This window comes from Alternaria dauci, chromosome 2, assembly GCF_042100115.1.
Source record: "Alternaria dauci strain A2016 chromosome 2, whole genome shotgun sequence".
NCBI classification, from domain to species: domain Eukaryota; kingdom Fungi; phylum Ascomycota; class Dothideomycetes; order Pleosporales; family Pleosporaceae; genus Alternaria; species Alternaria dauci.
In genome coordinates this window covers 3774338-3799052 of record NC_091273.1, presented here as the reverse complement: position 1 = coordinate 3799052, position 24715 = coordinate 3774338, and the positions used below count along the sequence as shown (strand labels likewise).

The 24715-nt window shown below is 52.5% G+C and overlaps 10 protein-coding genes across 10 annotated transcripts; 6 read left to right on the top strand and 4 right to left on the bottom strand.

Annotated features, from left to right (window-relative positions):
• Positions 1–2103: 2103 nt before the first annotated feature.
• Positions 2104–3645, top strand: ACET3X_003269 (uncharacterized protein; the record flags this gene model as incomplete). Its single annotated transcript, XM_069448525.1, has 5 exons — positions 2104–2142; positions 2191–2549; positions 2606–3092; positions 3141–3512; positions 3565–3645. 5 exons carry the CDS (start codon positions 2104–2106, stop codon positions 3643–3645), a joined length of 1338 nt encoding a protein of 445 aa, XP_069309816.1.
• Positions 3646–5141: 1496 nt separating this feature from the next.
• Positions 5142–5884, top strand: ACET3X_003268 (uncharacterized protein; the record flags this gene model as incomplete). Its single annotated transcript, XM_069448524.1, has 2 exons — positions 5142–5436; positions 5493–5884. The coding sequence occupies 2 exons, from the start codon at positions 5142–5144 to the stop codon at positions 5882–5884; spliced, it is 687 nt and encodes a 228-aa protein (XP_069309815.1).
• Positions 5885–6185: 301 nt separating this feature from the next.
• Positions 6186–10741, bottom strand: ACET3X_003267 (uncharacterized protein; the record flags this gene model as incomplete). Its single annotated transcript, XM_069448523.1, has 8 exons — positions 6186–7037; positions 7114–7685; positions 7747–7787; positions 7851–7940; positions 8005–8084; positions 8956–9726; positions 9774–10459; positions 10510–10741. The coding sequence occupies 8 exons, from the start codon at positions 10739–10741 to the stop codon at positions 6186–6188; spliced, it is 3324 nt and encodes a 1107-aa protein (XP_069309814.1).
• A 361-nt stretch (positions 10742–11102) lies between these two features.
• ACET3X_003266 (uncharacterized protein) lies at positions 11103–11986 on the top strand (the record flags this gene model as incomplete). The annotated part of the gene is made up of 2 exons (XM_069448522.1): positions 11103–11353; positions 11407–11986. 2 exons carry the CDS (start codon positions 11103–11105, stop codon positions 11984–11986), a joined length of 831 nt encoding a protein of 276 aa, XP_069309813.1.
• A 296-nt stretch (positions 11987–12282) lies between these two features.
• On the bottom strand, positions 12283–12916 carry ACET3X_003265 (uncharacterized protein; the record flags this gene model as incomplete). Its single annotated transcript, XM_069448521.1, has 3 exons — positions 12283–12700; positions 12840–12853; positions 12908–12916. 3 exons carry the CDS (start codon positions 12914–12916, stop codon positions 12283–12285), a joined length of 441 nt encoding a protein of 146 aa, XP_069309812.1.
• Positions 12917–14373: 1457 nt separating this feature from the next.
• ACET3X_003264 (uncharacterized protein) lies at positions 14374–15570 on the top strand (the record flags this gene model as incomplete). Its single annotated transcript, XM_069448520.1, has 3 exons — positions 14374–15010; positions 15082–15216; positions 15281–15570. 3 exons carry the CDS (start codon positions 14374–14376, stop codon positions 15568–15570), a joined length of 1062 nt encoding a protein of 353 aa, XP_069309811.1.
• Positions 15571–15949: 379 nt separating this feature from the next.
• On the bottom strand, positions 15950–17820 carry ACET3X_003263 (uncharacterized protein; the record flags this gene model as incomplete). The annotated part of the gene is made up of 5 exons (XM_069448519.1): positions 15950–16393; positions 16455–16998; positions 17057–17478; positions 17550–17644; positions 17700–17820. 5 exons carry the CDS (start codon positions 17818–17820, stop codon positions 15950–15952), a joined length of 1626 nt encoding a protein of 541 aa, XP_069309810.1.
• A 1896-nt stretch (positions 17821–19716) lies between these two features.
• On the top strand, positions 19717–20349 carry ACET3X_003262 (uncharacterized protein; the record flags this gene model as incomplete). The annotated part of the gene is made up of 1 exon (XM_069448518.1): positions 19717–20349. The coding sequence occupies one exon, from the start codon at positions 19717–19719 to the stop codon at positions 20347–20349; it is 633 nt and encodes a 210-aa protein (XP_069309809.1).
• A 1483-nt stretch (positions 20350–21832) lies between these two features.
• On the top strand, positions 21833–22259 carry ACET3X_003261 (uncharacterized protein; the record flags this gene model as incomplete). Its single annotated transcript, XM_069448517.1, has 4 exons — positions 21833–21937; positions 21985–22017; positions 22139–22197; positions 22253–22259. 4 exons carry the CDS (start codon positions 21833–21835, stop codon positions 22257–22259), a joined length of 204 nt encoding a protein of 67 aa, XP_069309808.1.
• A 130-nt stretch (positions 22260–22389) lies between these two features.
• Positions 22390–24596, bottom strand: ACET3X_003260 (uncharacterized protein; the record flags this gene model as incomplete). Its single annotated transcript, XM_069448515.1, has 3 exons — positions 24512–24596; positions 23120–24443; positions 22390–23062 (listed from the first exon to the last, which is right to left on the bottom strand). The coding sequence occupies exons 2-3, from the start codon at positions 24331–24333 to the stop codon at positions 22390–22392; spliced, it is 1887 nt and encodes a 628-aa protein (XP_069309807.1). The 5' UTR covers positions 24334–24443; positions 24512–24596.
• Positions 24597–24715: the final 119 nt, after the last annotated feature.

Here is a 24715-nt window from a genome sequence, read left to right as displayed (position 1 = left end):
TTTAGGAGTGGAGTGGAAGTTGGGAAGGTCGATACTGTAGGTGGACCACATTACCGGCGTTTGCTACGATGCAAGTACCTAGGTATAGAAGCGATCACCCGGGTGAGTGGGGCAGCCCGTTTGCACTGCGCACGTGATTGGTGCCTGTTGCGCTTCATGTTCTTGAATTGTTGTCTGAATCGAGCATATGGATGACTAGCTAGTAAAGTGTCGTTGTCGACCCATCTCCGAAGAAACAATATGTTGACTTAGTTCGCAGCCAGTAATGAGCCTTCTGTCTCTGATCATGCAACCACTGCATCGCCAACTCGGCTTTGAACCAAAGCGCAGACTTCTCAATACAATTTGTCCATAACATAAGCGAATCAAGACGATCTGTCTCTACCCCACAGTTGCGCGCGCCGTCAAAGCGCTTGGAGCGAAACCTGGGCTTAGAAAACATCTCGGTTCGACAGTACGGACACGTATGGCTAGCCTCCTAAACAGCGTAATTCTAGTACCCGAGCCATGCATATCAGTAGTCCTGAAGGCAAGAAACATTCACTAGATGGTCCGAACTGAGCTCACTGCCGCAAATTATGCACTACATCTCCTTTGAGTCCTGTCTTTGTTGAAAGCTTGGTAATAGGTATTGTCAGGCAGACCCATTCCAGCTCCAAGACCCCCGAGAATGATGCTTGAATCTTATAATTTTCCTCGTGAATGCGTATCTTGGTGTCGTTCAGCCCCTGGTCAAGTTTGAAATTCACGATAATGCCGATTGCCTCACGGGCTATACCGAAGTCCTTCAAGTGATCCTCTAATGGTATGCTATTCAGGCGGGCATTGTAGAATGCTAGTCGTGGGATAAATGCATAAATGTTGCATAGGTTAAGGCGGTCCTCCATAAGGTTGATGGGATCGTGCGACCGTGCCCGTCGATCGGTAATGCGATCGAGCCCTACGTAATCTCTGGATGTCGCAGATCAGGAAGCATCGGTGTTTGCGTTGGCACGGGCTGGGATGTGAATGCAAGACTATTCAGGGGGACACTGGGTGTGGGTGTCAAAATGTCTTAGACCTTCTTTGGGCGCCGTGGCGAGACTTCTTGACTCACTTGGGTCGGACCATCTGCCCCGTACAGCGCAGCATCCAGATTCGAAGGAGCCCTAGACGTTTCGTTGACTGCGTGTGTAATGAGAGCGTGGCTGAGGTCGTTGACACTATATCTTCGCTCATCATGACCTTGCTCTGATGTGACGCTCTGAGTTGACGAAAGTTGGGTGATATATATACGAGAGGCTTCATCCCCTGGTAATTCTATATCGTATGAATCAGGCTGGCCTGGCCTGGTATGCTGCTCGCGGATCTGCCCCACAGGTCAAGCAGTGCTGGTATATCATTTGAAGGCGTAACATAGGGAGCTCGGGACGTGAAGGCGTTCACACAACGGGAGCAAAGAGTAAATGTACAGTGTCTGTATACGACTCGAAGCATTTTTTCGGTGTTAGCATTTATTGTGGCTTTGCGACCCGTTGACCATGGTCTGCTTACCATCTCCACCCCTTCATCACGAGTCCCGTCTTCCCCACACCGGCCCGCCTGGAGTCGCTGCTTCTAGTCCCAGCTGCCATGCGAATGAAAACTTTGACTCCAGAAGTTTTACAGCGGAATCATACAGCGCATTCTTCCAAAATAGGCTCTTCAGGGACGCATCTTCCAGGTATTAGCACATACATGGGATCACTGCGGGTCTGATCGTGTCTCCCCATGGGTCGGGCGATGCCTCCTTTGAGATGGAGGAGGTAAGAATCGATCCAGGTGAAGCACCATTATCACCGTCTACCTAACACCGGTTGTGCTGGCGGCGATGCCTGTTGCAATTCATTAGGCGTATGAGTACGGCAGGTGGTATGTGGAGAAATGAGCGTGGTGTTGGACAGCGGAAAGGGCTGTAGGGCGGAAAGGTCTTGGCGGGGCGGGAAGAGCCGCAATTACTCTGGCATCACCGAGACGCGACAAGGACATAGCACGTATACCCCTCGATCGCCCTTTTCTTGCGCACCATGACCCGGTAGCTGATTACGCCTCTTCTACTCTTCGCAACACTCATAATCCCTCACAATGGCGTCGGCGGTCTTCTTTCTCGACCTGAAGGGCAAGGTATGGCGGTCAAGTGGCTGCAACGGCTACCTACTGACTACTGCTTAGACCCTTCTGGCGCGCAACTACCGGGGAGACATTCCCATGTCCGCCGTCGAGAAGTTCCCCATTCTGCTGAGCGAGGCCGAAGACGAGAGCTCGGCAGTTCCACCATGCTTCTCCAGCGAAGGCATCAACTACCTCTACATCCGCCACAACAACCTCTACCTCCTCGCCCTGACCAAGCGAAACACCAATGCCGCCGAGATTCTCCTGTTCCTCCACAAGATTGTCGAGGTCTTTACCGAGTACTTCAAGGAGCTCGAGGAAGAGAGTATAAGAGACAACTTTGTCGTCATCTACGAGTTGCTCGATGAGATGATGGACTTTGGCTACCCACAGACAACAGAGACCAAGATTCTACAAGAGTATGCTCTACTCTGAAACTGTCATGTGGATACATGTTAACACCATGTCTGTGCAGATACATCACACAAGAGTCGCACAAGCTCGAGATCGCACGGCCACCCATCGCAGTCACAAACGCCGTCAGCTGGCGAAGTGAGGGTATCCGGTACCGCAAAAACGAAGTCTTCCTCGATGTCATCGAATCGCTCAACCTTCTCGTTTCCGCGACCGGCAGCGTGCTACGATCTGAGATTCTGGGTGCTGTCAAGATGAAGTGCTACCTATCTGGTATGCCTGAGTTGCGACTAGGTCTGAACGACAAAGCCATGTTTGAGACCACCGGTAGGGCTACACGAGGAAAGGCCGTTGAGATGGAGGATGTCAAGTTCCACCAGTGTGTGCGACTATCGAGATTCGAGAACGACCGGACAATCAGCTTCATTCCGCCAGATGGCGAATTCGAGCTTATGAGCTACCGACTGAACACACAAGTCAAGCCCCTCATCTGGGTAGAGTGTATTGTGGAGAGTCATTCAGGCAGCAGGATCGAATACATGTTGAAGGTAGGTGGACCGCTGAAGCCATGCATCTAGTAGGCTGACATCTTGTAGGCACGAGCACAGTTTAAGCGACGAAGCACCGCGAACAACGTGCAGATCTCGATACCCGTCCCCGAGGACGCAGACACACCTCGCTTCCGAACAAACATCGGTACCGTGCACTATGCACCTGAGACCTCATCCATAGTATGGAAGATTAAGCAATTTGGTGGCGGCAAGGAGTTTCTCATGCGCGCCGAGCTTGGTCTGCCATCTGTGCGTGGCGACGACGAGAAGGGCGGTGGTATGATGGGAGGCTTCGGAGGCAGCATGGGAGGTGTTGGCGGCGGAAAGGCGAAGAGGCCCATCAACGTCAAGTTTGAGATCCCGTACTTTACCACGTCAGGTATCCAAGTGCGGTATCTCAAGATCATCGAGCCCAAGGTAAGTGCAAGTCACTTCGCAGTTGAGGGTGCGATCACTAACATGCGTTCAGCTGCAATACCCATCGCTGCCGTGGGTGCGATACATTACACAGTCGGGCGACATCGCTGTGCGGTTACCCGACGTGAACTAGGCGGATGTGGAAAGCCGATGCGAAGAATATACCAATACGATCATGGAAGACATATCCCCGTGCCCTGACTTGTCAGCTGTGTGCTCTCGAGAGACGTGTGGACCATAACAACAGATCATGAATGCCGAGATGTGAAGTGGCAGTTCGCTGAACATCTCTGCAAGATCTAGTCTGCAGAAGCCTTGCGCTCACACAGCACATACGCAACACTCGTTACATGGGACATGGCCTATCATCCCCAAGTGGAAAGCAGCCATGCATATGCAGTCCAGCACATTATGGCACTTACAATCTTCGAATACAGACATGCTTCCAGGTGTCTGCTTTGTATCAGCGCAGTAGCCTCTCCCGAAATGAAGAAGTTGGGTGGATATCGTCATATGATGCCCAGCATGTGAAGATGCAAGCTTGCGCACTTGGCAGATCGTGACTCAGCGCGACGACAACGTACTCACTTCTAGAACCGACAGGACGCGTATGCTATCGCACAGGAATTGTGCCTATATGTAATCGAGCCGCGATGGTGTTGTCAGAGTAAGCATCTCATCGGTGCTCGCGTCTCCGTTTATGCCGATGATCGACGGTCGGGCTGCCAGCAGCGTTCGTTGGAGTATGATCCTCACTCAACCTCAATTTACCAGTTGTTCACTGCGTCGTCAGATGTGGAACCTACTCAAGAACCAGAACCACCGACAACCTGTAACACGCCTGCTTTTGGAAATTCTTCTGATGCTGCGAAGCAGGCATTGTCAATAACTGACATATGCATGCGCGGTGACACAACTGCACCTTTCTCCGCGTTTTCTCCCCACCTCATTCTCCGAAAAAGCACGTCGCACGCTTGTCTCACGCCGCCCTTTCTGTTTATAGTCACAAGATCATCTTTCGAAATCCCACTTACCCAATTGCATGTATTCCAAGCTAGCATCAACCAATCTGGTCGTTTCCTCAGGTTTTGTTCGCCTGTTTGCGTACTCCACAAGGCTGGGAGGTTTGACCCTGCATCACCACCATGCCAATGACGCTTGCGTGCCCGCAAGACTGCCGAGACCATACGCGCATACGGTTTTCAGACGCGTAAGCCCTGTAAGCGTTGTTGCTTGTCATCTCTGATCATACGCTTCTTTGCAGCTCGTCCTAGCCTGGCGATCCAGTGTAGGCGTGTGGAGTTGGCGGATTATCCTCAGCTGAGCCTCGCGGGCCCCCTCCGGGCGCTTTCTCTATGACGGAGGGGAGGGTGAGCTTCGATGGCGTCCAATAAGCGCGTAGGCCGCGTATATCGTGCCTTGGGGTATTTGAATGCTGGCGCGTTCGCGTGTGGAAACTTTTTTCCTGGAGATAGGAAGATACAAGTGCGACTTTGATGTGACAAGGCTTAGCATCGTTCCACAAAAGCGAGTCACTACACATTCTGGACTATCACCACGTTTTCACGACATAACGGCTACCATATTTTGAATACGAAAAGGCAAACTTGGGACACCAATTCCGACAACATGAAGTTCACCTTGGCCGCCATCACAGCGCTTGTTGCGCCCCTCGTTGCGCAGAGCACAACACCTGCGCCTACATCGACCGACCCTTGGTACGGCTCCGGACCACCATGGGCTTCTTCCGATCCAGCAAAGTGGTCCTCAATCTACGAATCGCTTCTCTCCGAGGGCAAAATCCCATCGACCCTAACTGCGGCGCCCTGGCCAACCGGTAGTTACGGACCCGGCCAAGGGCCTTGGGGACCAGGAGGACCGCACGGCCCAGGCGGACCTGGAGGACCAGGAGGACGCTGGGGAGGTAAATAACCCTCATCAATCGGAACCCTGAGATCAATTGCTAAAACCACTGTCTAGGTCCCGACGGCCCCGGCCCCTGGGGCACCTCAAACTACGGTCCGTACAGCGACTGGTCCACGCGTTCAGACTGGCGCAACGGCCCTTGGACAGCATGGTGGGGAGGCAGCGCATGTCCCCCGTCGGACTGGCCTGGCTGGACTGCAGGACCCTGGAGTAGTTCTGCACCGTGGACGAGCTGGAGTGCGTGTTCGGCTTCGACGACGGCAACGAGCGTTGTTACTGCGACGACTAATGGGACGGTGGCGACGTCGACTGTGTATGGTTTGCAGGTTGCTGCTGCGAGTGCGAGTACCACTGGTGATTCGAGTACGGGGGCTGGTGGACAGGTTACGGTGGGGATGGGTGCTGTTATTGGTGTTGTCCTTGTGGGCGTTGTCGTTGCTTTGTAAGGAGACAATGCACGATCTCAACGAGAAGGCTGTGTTGGCTGTCGTAGGTGGACTCATTACCTGTGGTTCAAGGATGCATGGGCATGGCGTTGGAACGCATGAGACGAAGTGACGCTCTTTTATGTTGTATACCCTCTTTACTCACATAATGATATTCTGTATGGTAAACCATGGCTCGCGTACCATTCAAAAAAATATGACAGGTCGATTTGGATTCCTTCTAAAGGGCAATGCTCATACTACTTGTATGCAACGAGGACTAGCCGCATCTAGCCCTTAGACCTTCACGAAACTTTACCATCTACAAAATTCTACTCATCTTAGCCTTCCACCCTGTCTTTTCGGCTCTGTTATCTTCTCCACTGCCTACACTTAGGCCCTCATCTACAACACCCGATTCATCATAAATCTCATCCGGATACACTGCCCTATCGATAAACGTCTCCGTTGGCGGCGCAACAAACATCTCCAAGACTGCATACACTAGCGCCGTCGCAGTAAAGCCTAACAGCCAACCGAAGCTGTATGGTCTCGCGCCCACACCAGCGTCGATGGCGGGGTTGATGGACTGAATGAAACCGGGCATGTTCGGTGCAACGCCAACGAGAAAAGCAACAATGGCGCGCCAATTGCAGCCGGCGGTGTACCTGTAGATTCCATGGTACTGATACAACGCCAGAGTGTCGTACTTGGCACGATGTACGACCCAAAAGTCCACCACCATAATTGCAGCAATCGGTCCCAGGAAAATCGCATAAGCTGACATAAAGTTCAGGAAGCTACCAGCGGACGCGAGGATCTTCCAAGGAACAAGTGCCCAGCAGAGCACCGCGCAAAGTAACTGGCCACGACGAATGTTGATGTAGCGAGGGAACAGAGCGGTCAGGTCGTTGGCTGCGGAGAGGGAGTTTGCAGAGATATTGACACCGAGAGCGGCGAGGGCGAAGGAAAAGGCGGCGAAGAAGCGGGCTGCACGGTTGTCCCAGTGCGAGATCAGGGCCATGGGGTCCCACTCCACAGTGCCATATTTGACAGCGCCGGCTGAGGTGGCGGCGACTCCGATGAAGGCGATGAAGGTGAAGACGATGGGCAGAAAGGGGACATAGATGCATTGCCATTTCACGGAAACGCGGGAGTAGCGGGAAAAGTCGGACTATAGGCATACGTCAGAACATCAAATTCATGTAGAATCTTCTTGACAGGAATCAAGAGACCATGACAGAACTTACCTGGTTGACAGACAACGTAGCGTAGTTTCCAATAACACTCGTGAGTGAGGACAAGAAGCCCCAGGAGTACGCACTCCCCGTCAATGTAGCCTTCTGATCCCACATGTCGCCGCCACCATCTGTGCTAACGAAAGCCCAGATCAGAATAGCGATCCACGCAATCGGCACAATAATGCTCTTAGCCATAAACAACCATCTCAACTCGTTAGGGTGCATGACCAGAAACGGCAGGCTTCCTAACCAGAAGATGAAGAAACTGATCATAGTCGCCGTATCGATGCCTTGGCTTTCGGGAATGCCATTGTGCAGAGTGAGAAAAGACGGCCAGATGGCGCCAATCATGACACGAACAGAGTTTGCGCCGTTCATGTTCTGGATCGCGAACCAAAAGACTGCGAGGATGGCGCGGGATATAATGGCAATGTAAGAGCCCCAGAAGCCCCAGGAGGCGCGTGCAATTACGGGAAAAGGGACGTGGTGGAGGACGCCGATTGCACCGTTAAGGGCAATAACGAAGGAGATGATGAAGAAGGCGAGGGCGACTATGCCGAGCGATTCGCGCCATGTAAGACCTTGGTGGTGTTAATGGACGTTCGAGATGTAGTTCAGGACGGTAGAGTGAGGGGGAAGTACCAATTGCAATGATACTCGATGCGAATTGCCATGTCGCAGCGCTGGGTTGGTATTAGCATCTGATGTGATGTCGGAAACGATTTTTCTTTTTCGACAAGACGTACTTGAAGGCATCCGAGACCCAGTACGAAATGAAGCTTGTAACACCCCACTTCCTAGCATGCCTCGGGACAGGATCAAGATCTTTGTTTGTCCTGTATAACATTGATTAATACAATTGTTCGCAATTGCGCATCTCCATGCCAAACTCGAACCTACCATCGCGAATTACCCTGCGCAAACGTGCTCTCAGGTTGCTCAACCCGAAGCGTCCAGTGCGGCTTCTCGATGAAGGGCATCTTGAAGCCTGCCGTGTGCCGACAGTCAAAGGTGGGGAGGGCGTAGAGATGAAGTCCTCTCGCGCGACGGACACGAGCGCCTCTTTATCCTCTAGCATCGGTGCATAGTCTTGGTGCAGATCTCCGAATGGCGGCCACCCTGGATTGACGTTACGTCGGTATCTCTAGCAAGCACACCTGCACGATAAGATAAGCGCCACAATCCTGGCCATCGTGTGCAACCCATGGTTCAGAGACAAGTCCGGGAGGGGTTGAGCTAAGCTACGCGAACACCTCGAGCACTTCTTCGCAGCATTTTGCTCAGTCTAGGACCACTAACAACAGGAGCTTTCACGATTAGCGGCTGAGTTCCACGGTCTCGGTCCTTGGGTAGATGTGACGGTCGCAAGACTTGCAGGTTGTCATTCGACGCTCGTGCAGGTGCAGATAAGCACCACAGCCGGCTGAGGTTTAGCCTCGGTGGCGCTTCGGCTCAGATTGCCCCAGAGGGACGATCCCCACGCGACAAGATAGGAACGACATATTCTCCACAGGATATAACGCAGATGGGAAGGAAGACGGGAGCTTTGCGGATTACCGCACCCGATTGAGATGCCGCTGGTTGGAACGATTGGTGCTAGACGGCGGGGAAGCAGGCCAGGTGTCGGCACTTGGGATGCATGACGAACTACTGCACAAATCAGTCTAGATGCATGGTCAGTCGCGTGTCTGCATGCAAAACAAAGAGTACAGTTGAGCCGTTTGCATATCGAGAGTATCCACAAGCTTCAAGATGAGTTTATATCACATTACACGTTTTTTGCGACAACATGTTTCTCGGGACTGTCGCATATAATCAATGTCGCTGCTCGCGCCCTAATCATACATAGGCCAAAGTATGATCGTCTCTAATGGTCGCGTTCACACCTAGGTGAGCCTCGCCACCTACAACCGATGAGCCAGTGACAACAAGCTCGCCAGCAATCTGTTCATCTGTCGTCTTATGTTGCGGTGTGTCTTTCAACTTGATCTCCACACAGCTGAGAGGTACGCCGAAGTGGCTGTGCTTGTTGGAAGGGGTTTCTCCTCTCCGGTAATCGTAGATGTTGGTTTGCGCAACAGCTCCAGCTACTTTGGCAGTGGTCAAGGCGTATACGACACGCGCTTTGGTGAAGATACGCAGATCCGAAAGATCATGTGAGCTAAGTGGTGGCGTGTTCAGGCCCTGTCTTTCAGACACGAAGACCAAACGCAGTTTGCCAGGTGCTGTACCGATAGCTGCCCTAGTGGGCGCATTGAGCTTGGTGAAAAGGCTGTCGGTAGGCAGACGGCCAGCAGTCAACATGCGCGTCTCGAGGTAGTGCGCCAACTTTTGTGGACCGCCAGTGATCGACGTCTTGGTGGTATTGTGGAGCTTCGCAGCTGTTTCGGCTGAGATGACTGTGACTGTGGGAGCGATGGAACGTGTGGCCAGTTCAAGGTCGACGCCCGGGCCCGCAACGGACTGAATGATGACTGTCGCGTGAGAGAACAGAGCAGCCAATGTCAGGCACAGACAGTAAGAGTGCGTGAAGGCGTCGGCAGGGAGGAATGTGTCCGAGGGGTTAAGTCGTTGGGAGGCAGGAAGCGATGTGATTAGTGCGCCAATGGCAGCAGTCAGGTTCTGTTTGTGTCAGTAGACGTATACACCAAGACTCTACGTCCTCATACCTGCTGCGTGAACTCGACGATCTCTGCTGGCTTTCCAACGGCTTCTTGCCAGAGGAAGACGACACCTGGTGCCTTCTCGGAAGCGGAGGGCAGTGCTGTGGGAGCGTTCTTGTGTTCCTGTACAAGCTCATGCCAGACGGCGACGTCGATCTTTCCGCCAACGCCTTCGGGCACCTCGCTCCAGTCCATGTGCCTGCTTGTCTTCTCTACAGTCCAGATGACGGAGCGCAGGCTAGACACACCCTGGCCAACTTCGGAAAGGGGAACGGAGCCGGCCTCGGCGATCAGAGCGTCGGCTCCTGTCTGGCGGAGAAGCTCAACCAGAGTCTGGTGTGGCTGGTTGTATGGTATGAGGATGGGCGTGAAGCCGTAGAAGGCGCCAGCGAAGAGGGCGGCCAGGAATTCGAGACTGTTCGGTAGGTAGATGGCAACTCTCTTCGCACTGCGCTCTTGCAGGTGCTTTCCGAGGATAGCAATCTCCTTGGTAACATCTTCAACCTTGTGCTCAGTCACGCCTTCCTTGCCGAAGACGGTCATGATGTTTGCCGTGCCGCTGGATTTGGCGCCTTTGTCGAGAGGGATTTCGCCTATGACTCGTCGCCAGATATCTCGAAGATCTCCATCCTTTCCGGCCGAGTACATGGGAGCGCCCGGCGGTCTCACGGCAAGTCCGGTACGAAGAGGGTCTGTCCGGAATTAGTGGTGAATACAGCAGCATAGGGTGAGGTGTACATACAACCATGGGGAGTCTCGGGAGACCTGAAGATGGCGGATTCTCCCGGTTGCCTCACATATGAAGCCACTGCTTGTCTCGCAAGCAGCAGCGGGTGCGTGTCGGCATCGGCGCTGTCGTAGATGATGAAGGCCAAGAAGCCGACAATGGAGAAGGCAATGAGAGTGGTGTAGATGTTCCAGGCCGCCAGTATGTCGGAGATGGACCCGTCAAGCTGCTCTATGAGTCCCGCCATGGCTGAAGGTACATGGAGAGAGAGAGAAAGAGTGAAGCTGGGAACAGAGCGCACGACGTTTGGCGGCCAGCCGCGGGATGACGGCGGGGGTGACGGACCCCTGTCCAAGACTACCGGGAGTATGTCCGTCCTCCGAGCGCCCTTGGCAAAACATGGTTGCTGCACAACCACTCTGACCTTCACCACCGCCGCAACCCAAGGCGCACATGATGTTCCTGTAGCCTCGCGGTCCTGCCCAAGACTGACTACTAACTCAACAGCAGCAGTGAAAGTGTACCCCGACACGTGACCCGAGCCACCTCTTGCGACTCCCTCCGGGCCAAACAAACAATCAACGCGCATAGCTGAAAGCTTCAACACCATGTCTGCAACCAGATACGCGCAGCCGCCAACTCCGCAAACGCCCGCGACACCATCTGCCCAGACAGAACAGCCATACACGCCCAATGGCTCCTGGCGACATCCCAAGCTTGATGAGATTGCGCGCCGCCAGTATGCTACCACTTTTGACGAGCGCAACGTGAGGGCCATTGTCCTCAACACGGGCTTCTTGTTCCTTTCAGTCTACGGCAGCCGCGTCACCCAGAAGATCAAGCTGTTGGAATATGCTGCGTGAGTGCCCGTGTGTCATCTCGTCCTTGCATGGCATGCTAACATCTCACTAGGACGCCGATCAACGCTGTTGTCAAGGCTGTTCCCTACAGCCACTGGGCTATACTCCTCGTCCGCGTCGTCTTCGCGGCAAACATCGTCATCGCCTTCCTGCCTCTGATCCGGCGCTACTACCCCGATGAGATTGTCGATATACCTCTCACCCCCTCACAACGCGCCTCGATGGGGCTGAAGACGGGTGTCCAGGCGCCTCCGACCCCAGGCTCCGCATACGCATCGCCCAACTACGTGACTCCTCCCAGATACCAACGATCCACACCGCGCAGCAACAGCTTTAGCGCTCAAGAACATGGCTCGCATTCTCCAAGCCCGCGCCCGAACTTCGGGAGGTCTGGTTCAGGTTCGCCCTTCTCACCGAACAATGGTGGAAGCTTCGATAGGTCGCTCAGTGGGTCAGCAATAAAGCGCATGAGCTATGGCAGTTCGATGAGCAGCAGCTTGTTCGGTGACAGCTCGAGCAGCATGACGCCAGGCACCCCGACTCCCTCCACCGGCAAGGCGAGTGTTGGGCTGAACAACAAGTGGCTGTACGAGAAGAGGAGAGACAGCCCAAAGAGTACTATGTTCATGTAAGGAGTCGTCGTGACGATTGATGCGGGAGAGACTGAACGGCAACACATCGCTTTATACCCTGATATATCGCGTAGGCGTTTTGGATCATGGTTGTTATTTAGCATAGCTTGGAGCGGGTATTGGAGCCGCCAGCCCGCTCATGTACGATAATACAAAGAGTGGAAATCTTCCATGCCATAACGCCGTCAAGTGAACGCGGAACCATGAACCCATGTTCCAATGGCCATGTCTCACATATATACAGCCTCTTCCCACCAACCAAGCGTCTCTTCGTAACAATCCTCTCAGTCTTTGGCTCATGAGAACCGGTCACCCTTCCGACTCCGGTACACTTCATTGGCCTCGTATTTGCTCTTCTCTCCCACCCGCTGCCCCTCACTCTCAGGCGCATGTCTCGTAGGCGCCGGATCTTGACTAGCCTGCATACTTGGATTACCCTCACCTCCCACCCCGCCGTTACCTCCCCCCTCGCTCCTCAACCGGCCCAGCTCGCTTGTCACGCTCTGCGGTGCCGACTGTGTAGATCCTGGTTTCGCCGTGGGGTTCAGTGGGGTTGTGGTAGGAGCCGAGTTCTTGATGCCGTGCTCGAGTTCATAGAGGCGGATTCGCTTCTGGCGGTCGGCTTCGGCTTTTGCGGCGCGGTCCGCGTTGATGCTGCGTTTGGCGAAGAAGTAGGCGCCGCCGCCTGCTACTATCAAGGTCGCCCAACCGTAGCTGTGTGGGTGTCAGACCGTATTCATTGTTTATTCCATGGCATATCGCTGAGGCGATTCGCATTGGGTGTTGGTGGCCCTGGTGGAGTGGCGGATATATGCATGTGGTCGGTAGAGCTTTGGAGCAGTGTGTGACGTACTATACCGATTTGACCTATTTGACTGTTAGCACGGGGTGCACATGATTGGGAGCAGGGCTTGAGCTTACTGTGTTCATTGTGTGCAGCGGATCGTCGGATTGCAATTGTAATTGATGTGTCGGGAAGCTCGTTGTGGCTTTGCGACAGCTCACAAGTTTTCTGAGCGATGGATGATGAAAGTGGTCTGATTGTTGTAAGGCTGACGGCGATTATTCGGCGATTAGACCAGGGCCCGCCGCCGCCGCGGGGATGAACGGACTACCAAGTCGACAATCCTTTCTTTGCATTCACTCAACGAAAGCCATGCATTGCCGCCAGCCACGCGCCAGTTGATTCAGAAGGCTAACCTTTGTGGCGCGATATTGACTCACACTCACATACACTACAATGGAACCTCTACTTGGACGACTCCCAAAACACCACGTCCTGTTTTGCGCCTGTCGCATATCACAGCAAACGCAGGAAATGTACCCGTCGAACCCGATTGACTGCATCCATGCTGTTCAGAATTTACAGTGTACATCGAATGCTTCACTGCTCGCTGCGTTGTGGTTCGCAGCAAGCCGCACGATGCGACAGAAATGCCTCAGGAGTGCGGGAATGACAGATGCATCATCTATGTCTGCGCTATCGTAAATCTGAACCCCTTTCGCTTAGGCATTGTTGAGAGCGACGAAAAGACGAATCTCCACGCGAGAGGCACCACGGCGTATCTGCCGAGGCGCGGTGTTCAGCCTCCAACGGGTAGCCCCCACAGGCATGTAACGGGAGATACCCACTTTTCCGGGCGCCTGATTTCGAAACACCAGCTTTCCGCGGCCCTCCCACCTCATGGATAGACGATTCGCTCTCTGCTGTCATCTGCACAAGCATAGCTTCCGGGATTGAGCCGGACGTACGACGTCGGCTGTACTGAGCCGTCATGTTTCGTGGTGGCGTGCTACGTTCTGATTCGAAACTTGACTTTACGGTCGTCGAAACCTCCCATGCCTCATCACTAGCGTGCTACGGTAAAACGGAGGCTGAATTGCAGGTACAATGAGCGCTAAGTGACGGAGAGCATGATCTCGTACAGGTTCTCGAAGTTTGATGCGGGTGGATCCGCTTCACCACAGCGCCGTTACGTCCATGGCAGGCTAGGTGTTCCCATCACAGAGACGCCACAAGCTCCTGCGAAGTCTACCCAGGGGTGCTTATTCCTATCTTGGCAACATGTTGTACTCCACTCCTTCATTGCCAAGTATCGACTGAGGCGCCTAGGCCAGCATCAGCATATACACAGCCCTTACCTATACCGAAGCACGTCTCATGGAAGTGGACACCCACCATGGATCTCGAGTAAGAAATTTCACGATACGGCGGCATGCCCTGTCATGATCCCCCAGTATATAGATTACCATGAGTTCCACTGCTTGTAATCTATCTCCATCAACGGTCTTCACTTCTTCACAGCTCGACGCTAGTCCTTCTTTACTCCACATTCTATTCTATTCTATTCTCAGCGCTGAGCGCCAACTTTATTCTAACTCCAATCATGATGTACTTCACTGCCACTTCTATTGCACTTGCTACCTTGGTCTCCACCGTGCACTCGCACGCAGCCATTTTAGCCGCCGTTGGAGACTCTGGAGAGAGTCAAGGTTTCTTGGTGGATCCCACCATTGCCCGCAACTGCACTACCATCTCTCCTTGCCAACAAGATGCCACCATCATTCGCGACTCGGAGATTACGCAGAACATTGTCAACGCCTGCGGAAGAACCGAAATTGCCGGAAACATTGACATTGGTGAGCAAACCGAGAACGAGCTTGCAGCTGGCCGTATGGCTCAAGTGTCTTCTGGCTCCATGTTGGCTGTCACTATCCATCAAGTCAACGCAGATGGCGCTGGTCCATTCGAATGCGACATGGACGAGACTAGCAACGCCGTGACCACCTTCACACCCTTGAAGGTATCCAACAACATCCCTGGTAGCTTCGGTCTCTCTCAGGCAAAGGAACAGGACTTTGTTATCAACGTCCAGATGCCCGACAACTTCAACTGTCTTGGCGCCTCAACGGGTAACATCTGCACTATTCGATGCCGCAACAACGCCATTGCCGGTCCCTTTGGCGGATGCTTCGCTGTCCAGCAGACTGACGGAACTGGTCGTACTGACGAGAGCGCTTCTGGTAAGTTCCACATTTTCCATTATCAACACAAAGCATTTGCCCTATCCTATATCCATACTCACTGCCGCTAGCTGTCGACACTGCTCAGACACTTGAGGGTATCTCTGCGCAAATCTTGCAAAATCAAAAGGATCTTCCTGCTGCTATCGCGGCGAACCAGGCTGCTGGTGCTGCGGGCGGTAATGAGGGTGCCAGTGCCATTTCCGGTGCGTTGATTTCTCATCCGTCGCATTTTGATCGTATTGGAATCAGTACTAACATCTGTCTCAGCTCTTATCCCAGATGCGACTCAGGCTCCCAATGCTGGAAATGGCAACAACAACAACGGTGGTAACCAGGGAGGCAACGGCAACAACAACGGCAACGGCAATCAGAACGGTAACCAAGGTCAGGGTCAAGGCCAGAACCAGAACCAGGGCCAGGGCCAGCAGAACCAAGGCGCAACTCAGAACGGTCAAGGTCAAGGCCGAGGCCAGGGTCGGAATCAGGGCCAGGGCTTCCAGGGCTTCGGCAACCGTGGCGGTAACAGGATCAAGCGTGCTCTCAAGTTTCTGAGCTAAGCGATTGGTTTTGTATGTGTGTTCTGAGAAAGAAAGAGCAAGTACAGTGAATATTACATAACCGATTGAGGTTGGACGTAAGGAGCGCGAGAAACCAAAGGCTGGTCCGTTTACATCATTTATCAACAATGTATATACCCTTTTAGTTACATATGGAGAGATGGAGATGGATAGAGAAGGACGAAGAATGAATGAAGACTGATTCTTCGCTTTATTGTGTCAAACCTTGCAGTGTTGCAAAGTCCCTATGACTTTGGTTTAATTGAAATTGGAGATTAGCTGGCATCTTAATGATTCCAGAAGTCCTCGAAACCAAATTTCGACTCAATCAATATTGCTAGTGTTCATTTCGGCAGAGACAGCATGCCTACATGCGTGCCTACATGCGTGCAGTCTCAGTAACAGTCGCTTCATCACCCTTCTCCAACACTCCAATATCCTTTCCGCCTTCAAGTGTGTCGTCGTCAAAGAAGCCGTACTCTCTCTGCATCTGCTCGATACCCATGGGGTCCAAGAACGGCAACTCCTTCGCAGCCTTCACATAACTCATGTTTTCCAAGAAACCCTTGGCAAAGATAAGGTCAATCTCCTCCAAGCTTCGCTGCTTGGTCTCAGGATAGAAGATGTGAATAAAGGGCAAGAAGCACGCATTCATCGCTGCAAAGAAGACATAGGTGCCCCACCCGATGTTATCAATCATGATAGGCGTGATCATGACGACAACGAAGTTTGACAGCCAATTGGTGCATGTCGAGATAGCGTTTGCTTTGCCACGCGTCTTTACGGGATTCACTTCTGCGGGGTATAGCCATGGAAGGGGAAGCTGTGGAGATTGATCAAGTTAGTGTATATCTCGTGTGTGATTTTGCAGAACAGAGACTTACCCATGTCGCAGCGAAGAACGCAATATACGTGAACAATCCAACGGCAGCGCCTTTTGCAGCAGTTTGCGTGCCTGGAATAAGGGCGCCGAACACCAGAACCATCGACAGCCCTTGGCCCCAGGTGCCGATCAGGAAGAGCTTTCGCCGACCAGTGCGTTCGATAATGAACCAAGATGTAGTCGCAAAGATCGAATAGACAATCATGTTGATGCCTCCGAGCAACAGCGACAGATCATGTGAAGCGCCGATTGAGTTCTCGAAAAGGAGAGGAAAGTAGTAAATGACCGCGTTGCAGCCGCCAATCTGCTGCATGAGCTGCGACGAAGCGCCGAGCATCATCCGTCGGAAATGCTGTGTTTTCCCGTTTGTAAAGAGGGCGCTGAATGGTGTAATTCCTCCTTTGTGACCAGACGCGCGGATACTGTCCATGATAATGTGAGCTTCGAAGCGCGTCTCGCTGTCATCGATGGCATGGCCACGGAGCGCCGCAATTACTTTCGCTGCGTCCTCGTGCCGATCCTTGGTCAAGAGCCAACGTGGCGACCTAGAATGGGTGAAGGAGGTTAGTATGTTTCTCACAATAGACATGAGAGTACACTAACTCTGGAAGCCAAGTCATGCCAGCCAAGACAATGATACAGAAAAAGATCTGGAAAGCGATAGGGAAGCGCCACGTGAAGTTGTCGCTTCCGTACGAGCACCCGTAGTCCACCCAATACGCGATGAGGGTACCAAAGGCAATGACTCCGCCCTCGATGCAGATCAGGAGACCATGGTTCTTCGTCCTCGAGCATTCGGCTTGGTACGTGGGAATTGTAGCAGTGTTCATGCCGTTGCCAACGCCAGTGACAACGCGACCGATGATGAACTGTGCGGTGGCATTGTAACCCTTGATAGCAGTTACTTGTATAATTGTACCAAGAATCATAGTTGCAGCGCCTATCATGATTCCCTTTCGTCGCCCGAGCGCGTCACCGAAAACGAGCATTGCTATGGCTCCAAACAAGCAGCCGATCTCGTAGATCTGTTGGGTTCAAAGATCGAACAACGTTAGTGCAGGTTTGATGTAGAATGAGAGCCACCAGAATCACTAACCGCGGTCACGAAACCTTGCCAAGTCGAGTTGTGCAGAGTTTCTGGGAAGTAGTTCATGAATGGGTCCGCTGAAATGATGCCCGACATAACGCCCTCTGTAGCACGAATATCAGCACACCAAATCATTTGGTGTTGGAGAATTGTACCCACGGTCATATCCAAACAGCAGGAAACCAGTCGTCGCAATGAATGAGACTGTTAGGTCCAGCGCCCTACCTCGCATTCCTATGAAGCGAGGATGCGCAACCGCAGTCGCAGAAGAGTCCGCCATTCTGACGCGCTGGTGACAGCCAATATCTGCCTCTGATTCTGTAGAAGCGTGTTCTGGTGTCTCGTGTAGCCCCCCTAGGGCAAACCACTGGCGATCGAAAAGTGTGGAGAGATGGCGGGGAAGATTGGGGCCCCATGGGTTTTATGTTCTCCACACATCTTGATCCAGTCGTTCCTCCACAGCGCTAGCTTGTGATCAGCATGAAGCACAAGCTGGTACAAGGCACAGGGTAGAGAAGAACTATGGAGCTACGTAACGGCTTCGAAGACGTCATTCGCTGAGATTTGCCGAGAGATCTCCTTGAGTTTATGTCGAACAAGTTCCTATATCGTGTTAGTATGTTAGATACCCTGACGCCGAGGCAAAATTCTGTTGCAGGTTGAGCCGCTGGGGCGGTATCACAGTGCATCCAAGCACAACGGCGGTTGGCACCGTCTATCACCGGTGGATTGAGGCAACAAAGAGCGAGGGTTTGTTGGTGGGATTGAGCAGCATGTGATTCCGTGACGGACAGCCAGCGTGATGCTGGTTAGCCTGCTTGTGGAGCGTAAGGATAATGTATGCATCCCCGGAAGGCTAGAACAAGCTCAGCTAGACCTGTTGCAACGCTGCAATGGAACATCAGATCGTTTGTAGGAATAGTAGAAAAACAGCCGAATTTCTTGAAGTTGTGAGAAGGTCATCGAGCGAAGAATATTTCACGATACGGCGGCATGACCGAGAACTGACAGGATGCGTCGCGCTGTTTACCTAGGTACGCAGATGTAGTGCCAAGAAGCGGTACGGCAGTTCGCAGGATCGAGAGTGATTTCTAGGCGTTGCAAAACTAGAGCCCCTGTCTTGAAAGCTTCCTGCACAGTCACTCAGCTCCTTCAAGTAAATGCAATGACGCGCTCGTATGAATTCTGACCATTACCATGTGATCGAGCACGTGTGGCATTACTCACCTGGGCAGCTGCATAAGTAAGCAACAGTGTTTCCACGTTAGCATTTCTTACAGAGGTAAATGCGCGCGTTCTCTCAAGACGTGAGTTGTCTATCGCAAGTGTTGTGTTCAGGTTTTCCTCCAGATTTTAGGGGTTGTGGGATCCTGCCTCGGCACTCCCGTGGTGGCCGTCCCCGCATTCGGTGATGTCACATGTCCACGCAGTGTTGACCAGGGCGTAAATTAACAACACGTCAATATAGACAAGGATTATCGGTGGTCGAAACACACGCGGAAACGGTAGTTTGAACGACGTGAGGGGTACATATGCCGCTGCAGTATAGACAAAGGTGAGGATGTACCTCGGTGGCATGAGCCCAGTCCGCGAGTTTTCCCACGCTAAAACAAGCCCGAAACTTAAGTCAACCGTATCCACATCTCACCAACCTCCCTCATACATGCAAAACTTTGGACTTCGAACTGCAATCATAAATACGAACGTGACAAGATATCAAGGCGCGCCTTCACTAGGCTAATTGATCAGATCCGCCGATGCAACCTATACACTGCACTATGCAAGTGTCTCTCAGCATCTGCATTCGCTCTGGGCGCAAGCACATTCACTAACCCGAACTGTATCTCCATCGACCACACGTGCGTTTGACCATGATTCACTCTAAAAAGTGTTAATATCACCTTTTGACCGTCCGCCTGTCAGCCTGTCTAGTGTTCTTGTGAAGTATCGCAGCAAGCTACCTTCACACTTGAATACCGCTGCTCTCATACTATATGAGCTATGCTTTGCCTACTCCTAGACTCTAATTTACCACACACAGCAGATCACCTCAACTTACGAACGACCCACAAGAGTCAAAGCAGGAAAACGACGAACACAACAACAGTAATCTTACATACTCAAGTCAACGCCAACGACATCTTTTTCAATCCAAAACTCTTCAACATCCGATAAGATGAATCCCTTCAGAGGCTCAGACGGTGAAGACTTCTTTGGCGACGGCGACTTCTTCGGTGGTATGGGCGGCAGTATGGGACGCAGTGGCCCGATGAGAGGTATGGGTAGCGGCATGGGACGTAGTGGCCTAATGGGTGGGCCGATGGGTGGTGGTGGTATGGAACGTAGAGGCCCCATGGGTCCGATGGGTGGAATGGGCGGTGGCAACCCTCGTCAAGGAGGCTATTCGTCCTTCTCCTCCTACGACTCCTCACGTCCAGAAGGCCAACAGTATCAGGAACATCATGAGCCCTTTGGCAACTATGCTCGTAGCGGGCCTGGCCCCCAGCCAGCTCCACGCAATGGCGGTGGCGGCGGCGGTAGCGGTGGTAGAGGCTTCATGTCCGCTGGCCTAACACGCGCAGACAATCCATTCCGCCGTCAGATTGGCAGTAATGCAGCTGGTGGATACAACCCATCTATGCGAGAGGAGCCTAGCTACCAACACATGGGTCGCGAGGGTCACCAGTACGCTTCGCGGAATGAAGAGTACCCACACGGTTATGGTCCATCTCGTCGCCAGCCACAACAGCAAGCTTACTACGACGATGAGTCGGACGAGGAAGATCAAGGCCCTCAGCAGCGTCAGTAGTATACTCCTCAGCAGTCGCATAGTGGTGGCGGTGCGCGTGGCGGCGGCGGCGGCGGTAGATCTGGTGGTGGACGGCTGTTCAACTATGACCGTTTCGGTCGTCGTAACTGAACGCAGGTCATAAACAGGGACGTATGAGCCGTGCTGTGATTACAGTTTTTCTCCTTTTCTCCCATTTCTCATAGCAGTGTAGCTCCACGGCGTTTAGATATGGGTTTTCTCTTTTCATGTAGCTTCTGAGGGCTTTGTTGAAGAGAATGCGAATCTGCGTGACGGACTGTATCGATATTGACGGTGGTGACGAAATCTCGAACGCAAGATACAATGACCTACTATGCTTTTTCCGGAAGATGTCGAAAATGGGATCATCACTGTCATATACCTAGACAAGTCCAATGCCTCTAATACAACGTGGTGAGTCAAGCTTTGTGTATGGAATGTATGATGTACCCAACGCGTCGAATCCATAACAACTGGTAAATTTTACTGCGCAAACGAATCGTAAATCTTCGCTGACCCAAATGGGATGTTGCAGGCGATTACAAAGGGAAGTCGTGGCGAGGCTACGCGGAACCTTTGCCGCACCCATCGACCAATCACCTCTGATTGGTTGTTGCTGACACGTTAAAACCACTCCTTTCTCCGCGAAAACTACCGATTCGTGACTTGGACTAGAGATGTCGTGACCAACTGCTCACCAATGCGCTGTTGGGCGTGCCAAAAAAACCTGCGCCGTGTTCCGGTAAAAGCCTCTACCGTAGCTGGGCGGTAGCTCGCGCGTACTCGCACGACTGTGGTGTGATCTGGGTTGCCCAGACCGGAAGGGATTCTCGAAGCACTAGGCGCAGCTGTGTTATGGAGCATACCGCACAAACATCAATAAGAATACATGATATTACTCGAAAAATATCTATAACCGCCCGATCCATCTTTTCAACATACCTCTTTACATTAGAAAGACGTTTGTAAGCCGGCACCGGAAGCACGCTTTCAAAGCAACATCTAATCACGCAAACAACTCCTAGCGTCGAGGCAGCCATAACCACGCTCCACAAAAGCCTACCCACACTTGACGTCGCTTGCATACAGCGCTCATCTCCACGTGAAGTTCAGCCGCGGCCGTAGTGTGAGTACCGTTTGTTTTCCCCCTTTGCTAAGGCCTTGTAAACGAGGGTCTACTAGGCAACCACGTTGAGCCATATTTATATTCGCAGCACCGCCGAGCGCATCTTCTCTCAAACTTTGCTAACGTTTTGATGACGAAGAAAGTGTATTAGACACAAAGTTCAAAGCACGCGATCAGGACCCCACAGAAGCCGAAACGACCAAACCACATCGCGGCCCCACATCCATCTTCATAAGGCTGATCAACCACCTACAAACCACGAAACACAACCACTGCCAGGCTACAACGCTCTACAAATTACTCTCGACTAGAAACGAATACTGTTTCTTCACATCTTTCTTCTTCACATCATACAAAATGGCAATCTCAACACACGCGCTCTCCCAAATCCGGCAATACTCGACACGCGTACCTCGCGACCCGCACTACCGCCTCAAGGCTACCCTCGCAACGAGCTACGTCGTATCTGCTCTTGCACTACCGTTTGTGCCGCCGCTTTTGGAGACCAGGAGAGCAAAGGCAGATGGGAGTTATTTGACAAGGTACGTTGGTGCATGAGCATGCGGCAGGGCTGGGGATGTTGCTAGGTGCTAGGGCAGGGCGGGATACCGAATTAGGAAAGAAGGAAATCAGACAATGAACTGGATGCTAATGGTCAAATAGGGAAAACGCGTATTGCTCGTCACAGTATCTCGGATGCGCACGATGAGGACTCTGTCTAGGTGAGTGTAGTATTTTCTTGATAGATCGCGATTAATAGCTAACGTATCGTGACAGGTTCTGAATCTTCCTTCGATCCTGACACCCTGGCAGCGCATAACTTTCCTACTATCTGTTCACACATACCCGGCGTTCATTCATCTACATGGGGCATTACATAGAATTCTAGCTGGAGCTGCTATTGCAGCACTGTCTTAATCTACATCATCGTTTGCAGACTGCTGTTGACTTTCCACCGCGTCATGCATCTCATCATCATCTTCTACTTCTTCAGTCTCGGTTTCACTGGCCGTCTCCCACACTGCAACGTAGAGCTCTCCGTCTTCCTCAAATATATGATTGCCATCTTCGTCCACAAAGTGTCCGTCGTCGTCTAGCTCAAGATCAAGCTCCATGTCGTCCTCCTCGTCAAGATCGTCAATCTCAAAGTCGTCGTCGCTATCAAAGAGCTCCATACTCTCATCATCAGAATCAAGCAAGTCGGCGAGTCGGCGGCCAGGCCTGACGAACTTGTGCTTGAGGACGTGCAGAGCGATTCGCATTTCGCCTCGTAATCTACTAATGTCCGCGTCACCAAGCTGGTCCGTCTCGGGTGCTTCGCCTGTAGACTCTAGAGCTGTCCGCGCGCCTTCTTCGGTCTCTTCGTGAATTATGTGGCGATGGAAGCCGACGACACTCGCATCGTACAGGCATCCAATGACTGGGATGGGCTCTTCATGAAGATATGGTGGTATCAGGTTGGGGCTTTTATGAATCTCTATTGACATCTTAAGATTGATGCCAGCTTTGAATAGCTTGTATGCCTTTGCGTGACGATTGCGGAGACGCTCGTCGTCACAGACGTAATCAGCGTTGACCAGGTCGAGCCTAACTAAAGTCAGCGTTTGGTCTGAAATAAACTTTGAGTGATTCCGCCAAACTTACCAGAGATGAGATGATTGCAGCAAATCTAGTGTTTTGAGAGAAGGTAACGCCGCATAGTGATCAAAGTCAGGCGGCTGATCCCAAAAGTTTACAGGAACGTCCCAATGCCGGCGGACGCGAAGTGTTTCCAGACCAGGGGGCGCCAGATCGCGGTTCATGACGATTGCCTGATGCAGAAAGGAGTCTGTATCACACTCCATGTATTTTAGAAGGTGAAAATCGCGCATGCCATGGCCAGGCGGCCGTGTGCTGCGCAGAACGTGAGGGCTTCTGGCAATGCGCCAGCCTGGGTCAAGGTGCGTGAGGCTTTCTAGCGAATGCGCAACTGCAGAGAGAGCCGCCAGCGATGCGCACGGGTCTTTGGTTAGTATGGGCTTGACCTGTCTAGATCGTTTGACGTTGAAGACATTTTCGCCAAGAGTCAACGTCTTCAGTCGTGCCGGCGTACGCAAGATGCTAAGCAAGCTTTTGGGGTGCAGTACGCACTCATCGAAGGCGAGAGAAGCCAAAGGGGTTTGGCGGGTATGCGACGCAAGTTGAGGGATATCAGAAGCTGGAAAGACAACGCAGGAGACGTGAAGATGCTTGAGCGCAGGATGTCGGAAGAGGCAATGGAAGCCGTCGAGGTTCCAGAAGTCCGTGTCAGCGCCGTGTGAATGGATTGTCAAGCTCTCAAGAAGGCCCAGGCCGACGGTCCGCTCGACATGCTTTCCCAGCCGCCGCTCCGCCATGATGTTATCCGCTTCGATTGGGCCATCAACGCAAGCTGCATCAAGCGCACGGCAGAAACGTTGCATATCGCCATGGACCCAAGCCTCGGCACCAGCTCCCTCCCATTGGAAGTTGTCGTACGGACTCTCAATGTGCCACTCCCTTAGGTTGACCATGCGAGCCACGCACTCATTGAAGGTTGTCCTTAACGTGTCGCTATCCTTCAAACTGTGGTCTCTGTATTGATATAGGATTTTGAGTGTTTGCACGGCGCGGACGCGTTCCTGACGCTGTGTGAAGGCTTCGATGATGGCGTGCAGGTTCTTTACAGAAAAAAGCTCGATTCGCTTGTAGAGTCGCTCTTCGGCGAGATGTTGCATACCGCGACACGTGCGAGCAAGAGCGCGTAGCGCTGACTTGTGGTTTTCGAGATGGTCGAGCACTAGGAGAGCGAGCTCATTGGGCAGCGTCGATTTCGCAGTGCCCAGGAGATTGGACGCCATGACGCGCGAGGTAGTACGAGATGGTAAAGGTTGTTGTATACAGGGGTGCAGATGGCTCTACAGCAATCGCTGCGATGGCAAATACTCGTGTCGATGCGATTGGCGGATTGCTATTGCCGTCTAGTCAATACATGCGCGCGCATCAAACCACGTGGCTGAAGGGGAGATCGGGACGTACTGTTGGCGAGGAGAATTATTTCTACCTGCTGTGTTACGTGAGAGACGCGATTTCACCGAGACCAACTAAATTATCAGAATATGCAGGGAGACCGACGAGGGGTCGAGGCGGGGGCTGAACAGAGCACGAGCCAACCAATGACGTCGATGCGTGGCCGCTTCATCCCGGTCAAGTCCATCAAGTCTTGTATTAGTTTCTACAGGA